General features: G+C 38.0%; 1 protein-coding gene across 2 annotated transcripts; it reads left to right on the plus strand.

Annotated features, from left to right (window-relative positions):
* Window positions 1-2512, plus strand: LOC137738741 (uncharacterized). Of its 2 annotated transcripts, none has more exons than XM_068478219.1 (3): window positions 1-795; window positions 986-1212; window positions 2121-2512. In XM_068478219.1, the coding sequence occupies exons 1-3, from the start codon at window positions 572-574 to the stop codon at window positions 2126-2128; spliced, it is 459 nt and encodes a 152-aa protein (XP_068334320.1). In that variant the 5' UTR covers window positions 1-571; the 3' UTR covers window positions 2129-2512. The 2 variants fall into 2 exon arrangements, with proteins under 2 accessions (XP_068334320.1, XP_068334319.1); XM_068478218.1 differs by having other exon boundaries at window positions 2148-2512.
* Window positions 2513-4787: the final 2275 nt, after the last annotated feature.

The following is a 4787-nucleotide window of genomic DNA, read 5'->3' on the forward strand; positions in this document are numbered from 1 at the left end:
CAACAGAGTCCAGAAGAAGAGAAGAAAAGGCTTTCCTCAGAGACTCTGCAATTTCCATCGCCGATTTCTCAACGGTCAGCTTCAAGCTCTTCGTCGTTCTCGATCTAGGTTTTCCAGTTCCTCTGCCTCCTGTTCGATTTCAGATTGCATCTTCCAGTACACGTTTAATTTCATATGAGTTCTAATTAGGTCTTGAATTCCCAATTTTCTCGAGAGAATTTTAATTTTTTTTGTTATTTCTTTACTGGGAAAATCCCTCAGATTCTAGGTTTTTAAATTCAGATCCAATTTTTGTATTATTCATGGGTTTCAACTCGGAGTTCAGTGACATGAATGTTAGAGTAGAATCCAGAATTTTGTAAAATCAGATTGATTTTTTCGGGTTCAACCTTATTGATTAAGCATTGGGATTATGGGGAGCTCTAATTGTTCCTGAAGTTGGAGACTTGGGTTTGGGTTTGATTTTTGAGAGCAATTGGGAAGTGGGTTATTCATGCTTTTGAAGATGTCTTTACTGGTTTGAGAGTTTGAAGGGCCTTTTGGTGTGAGAATTTGATTATTGTAGCAGACAATGTTCTATGGTACATTGGTATGGGACCCTTGGCTCATTGTTGTCCAAATTGCGTGCCTTCAATGTTTATACTATCTCACTTTGGGGTTCTTCTTGTCTATTCTTGTTGGCACTCGCGTGTCTCGAATGAGCCTTGTGTATTTCTTTGACTATGCTACTCTTACTGTCTCCACTGTCACCGGGCGGTGCGTCATTGGCTCATTTCTGCTCAGTGCTCTTGCAGGGTGAGAATCTCATTCTACTTCTATTTTCAGTTGCAGTTCAATTTGATTTTGTTGTGTTTCCATCTTGTTGAGTGTCTGCATCTACATTGAGCTTTTATTGTCAAAACACAAAATTGATTTTATTTTCTGTTTGTAGATGGAGCTCATTAATCTTGTGTGAATTATGAATTGTGCATCTTTTTGTCTACAGCGCTGGATATCTGCTTCTTCTGATTGAGAGGGCAAAGAAGTGCTTAGATTTTTCAGCAACCCTATACATTGTACATCTCTTTCTATGCATCGCTTATGGGGGTTGGCCTTCGTCAATAACATGGTGGGTTGCGAATGTTACTGGAGTTGCCTTGATGGCTTTGCTAGGTGAATATCTCTGCATTAAACGTGAACAGCGCGAGATTCCGATAACACGATATCGTGCAAGTAAGAGGTTTTCCGCCCTTAACTAGCTAGATATACCAACATAAAGTTGTCATGTTCATTTGTTTGTTGAATATAGTTTTTGTCTGGGTGTACTTTCATTTGGGAGAATTTGGGTGTTTTTACGTAACCCTTGCAGATAGACCCAATAGAAAACTCACCTTTAGGTGAGCTATTTCAAGGGGGGTATATATAGCCGAGATGTGGGTTGAGCCCGAAATACAAGATTTTGTCTCACATCTTGACTCACACATCTTCCCTGTCTTCGTTCTTTCAAGTCTGAAACATTTTTATTTTCTTACTTTCTATAAAAAGGGTTAGTTTCTTAATGGACCTATGCAAGCGGGCTATTTTATGAAGAAACCCTTGATTTTTTTTTTTTTTGTGGGGCCAATTTTATGTTCAAGTATGTGGTGTCTTTATGCTATTTCTGCTATTTTTTATTGTATACATCAAGAACTTGCACTTCCTTTCCATTTGCTGCTATTTTCATTTATTTTTAACCATGTGCTGTTATTTCGACAAAAAGAATCTTTCTGTTATTTCCTAGATGAAAAGAATATGATAATACTTATGGGCTGCGTTCCTGCTTATTAAATGAGTTATACATCGTCTGCCTTTTAAAAAAAAAAATTTAGTTGTTAAGCCATCACGATTTGGACTTCCCATTCGTGTATGTCTTTTTGGTTGATCTTTTATGTTCGCCAAAGGTTGGGCCTGCTGGTGGGTTGCTTTACATTCTAAAAAAGTTCCATTGCTTGCATTAATCAGTATTCTGGATAATGTTTTGATTGGTCATAGCTTTATAGATACAGAATTAAGATTTGGTCAAGCAATTGCATGATTGCCTTTTCTTCTTTCTTCTCAAATTGTTATATCTACAAAATTAATATGGAACTATCTCCATGCAGATGTTTGACTGACAAGAAACTCTACAGGCAAGAACAAACATTCACGTGGGATTATTACAGCTATTCTTTCGTTGCTGAGGAGCTTCTGGATAAAGATAATGAATACCAAATTCGATCTGTGATGAGGAGAGAAACTACCATAATATGTGGATTCTTTTGTCTCTGATGGTGGCTGTTACAGAGAACAAGTGTAAAGTTCAACACGGTACTTTAAATGATGGGGAGGTCTAAGCACATGAGACTAGGTATGCATTGTGTTTGGAAATCTTAATGTACAATTTAGGTGGTTTTGAGTAGAGTAACGCTTACCATGTTTCTTGAGATCATTGTTCCTTCTATTTAATTTTCTATAAACATGATACGCCTTGTCAATTCTGGTTGCAATATTCTTATTTTATTACCCTTTTTTGGTAATTCTTTCGTGCGGTCAGACTATTATAGGATTACTAAATTGGGATTCCGATACAGAATGCTTGAACCCGGTAGGAATTTTTCTTTCCCTGTTTGTTTACGTTGATCTTAGGCATGCTTTCTAATTTAGCTAAAATCACAAGTTGCAAGCTCAAGAATTTTCTTAATAAGATTAATCAAATAGAAATTCGGTTACTTTATAAGAAAGTGTAGGGTTGAAAGATGTGCCTCTTCACTTTCTCCTGGCTGTTGCTTGTATATCAAACTCTGTTATCATACTCCATATCTCTAGAATTGTCATAGTTTCTCTAATTAATCCGCATCAGAAAGTTGTAGGGTCTGTTTGATAACCATTTGGTTTTTAGTTTGTATTTTTTGTGCAAGGATGTTGGGAGAAATGTAGACGAAATGTATAAAGGGTATACAAAAAGAAAGTCAAAACCTATGTAAAGTTATCTACACTTTCAAAGATTTTGTTTTCGTTCGTTCTTTATTTCTTTCCCTCCTCACCACCCATTTTCTTCCCTCCTTTCTCCTTTATACTTTCTCCACATCTCAGGTGCAAAAATTGAAGACAAAACCAAAAGCCAAAAAGTTTAGGGTTTAGGGTTTAGGGTTTAGACAAATTCTATGTGGTTCCACCAAACCTTTTGCACTTGCAGACACAAGCTTTGCTTCCTGATGCGTTTGATGACGCACATTTCATTCAACTTGGAATTTGAATAGACAGAAAGGCTTGCAAAATATATTCTTAAGGAATGCTAGAAACCTATTCCTTAGCCTCGACTATATACACTTATTGCAAAAAAATTTCAGCATCTGAGTAACACCGACATATGGTATTACTGGTTCTCTATTTTATAACATGTGTGTATTTGCTAATACCCCCTAAACGATAAATATGTCATCAGATCATGTTGTAACACATGAATTAGTAGCAAGTGTTGCACATGAAAATTTTTCCTTTATGGTCAATCTTTGGCCACTTTTATATCGAGAACTAGATGTTGAACCCTCTCATAGAGATTGGATTAGTGCCACTTAACCGAACATCTAACTGCCTTTGTGTGGTGTGATTTTACATATTGCTGAGCTTTTCGTCATCATGCAACACTTGGTTGAAGCTTAAAATCTTTACCCAAAACTTGGACAATAAACCTCAAAATTTCTTAATTCAAAACAAAATGAAAGAAAATAGCGCGTCATGGTTGAGCCTTCCAGTCTGATGAAATGTCAGCTACAGCTTCTCCGACTGTAAGATAGAGCCCGTTCAATCCAAAAGCCTCCAAAGTTTTCGATTGTTGTTGCTTTTCCATCACACTTCCAACAGGGTTTGCCAACACAAGCTGGGAGAGTACACAAGCACCAAAACAACAAGATAAGAAAGCATGTCTAGAACTGACTGAAAATTCGGAACTTATTCGAGTGCTTTGCTAATTCTCACCTGAAGTGATCTCTTTTCTAGCATCTTTCTAAGTTCGGACATCATGTCGATACCACTCGTGTCGATGGCTGTCACAGCTGAGAAGTAGATGAAAAACTGTAAGCAAGATGCGGAAAAACATTCGCGACCATATTGTTACATAATGATTATGTTCTAAGACTGAGCAATGATTTCTTAAATGTCGTACCTGTCATGTCCAAAATTATACATTTGAGAGCGCTCTCGTTGCTTGCTTTGATACTTTCTTCTTCCTCACGAACCCATTTTAATATCCTGCAGTAGCAGAACCCATAAATCAGATGACGAAAGCAAGAAGATGATCATATTTGTACTGTTTTCTAGGTCTGCCGGATATGTACCTTTCTTGTAGGTAAGTTGAATTTGTGAAGTAGATAGGTGCCTCAACTGCTAGTATGAGAAATGAAGAAATCCTTGAAGTAGATACGTACCTTTCCTGTACTTTTGTGAGTATTCTAATGGTTTCGGTGTCTTCTGTCAGAATTATGCCGCCTCATCGGGAGCCACGTTGCTCGGCTGAGCCTAATTTTTCGATGTAGCTCAGGTGGGGGAAGCTATCGCTACAACTATTCAGTCGGCGCTCCGCCCTCCCCAGAAGACTCCTCTGGAGACTATGTACAATTTGAAGTTGGATAAATTCGAGGGCTATGAGGGCTTTGAGGGTGCGGAGCGGTGGCTAGAACATATTGAGAAGACCTTTCGTGTTCTGCATAATCAGGGGAATCTCCCTGTTGAGAAGTGGGTTGAGACGACATCGTGGTTTTTGGGTAAGGATTCTGCATCCTGGTGGGAGC

The sequence above is a fragment of the Pyrus communis genome, chromosome 7 (assembly GCF_963583255.1).
Source record: "Pyrus communis chromosome 7, drPyrComm1.1, whole genome shotgun sequence".
Lineage (NCBI taxonomy): Eukaryota > Viridiplantae > Streptophyta > Magnoliopsida > Rosales > Rosaceae > Pyrus > Pyrus communis.

Excerpts from the sequence above, each read along its gene's own strand:
- LOC137738741 (XM_068478218.1), top strand. The coding sequence starts at position 572 with ATGTTCTATGGTACATTGGTATGGGACCCTTGGCTCATTGTTGTCCAA. Across the intron at positions 796-985 it reads CTGCTCAGTGCTCTTGCAGG|CGCTGGATATCTGCTTCTTC; the intron begins GTGAGAATCTCA and ends TTTTGTCTACAG. Across the intron at positions 1,213-2,147 it reads GATAACACGATATCGTGCAA|GCAAGAACAAACATTCACGT; the intron begins GTAAGAGGTTTT and ends GAAACTCTACAG.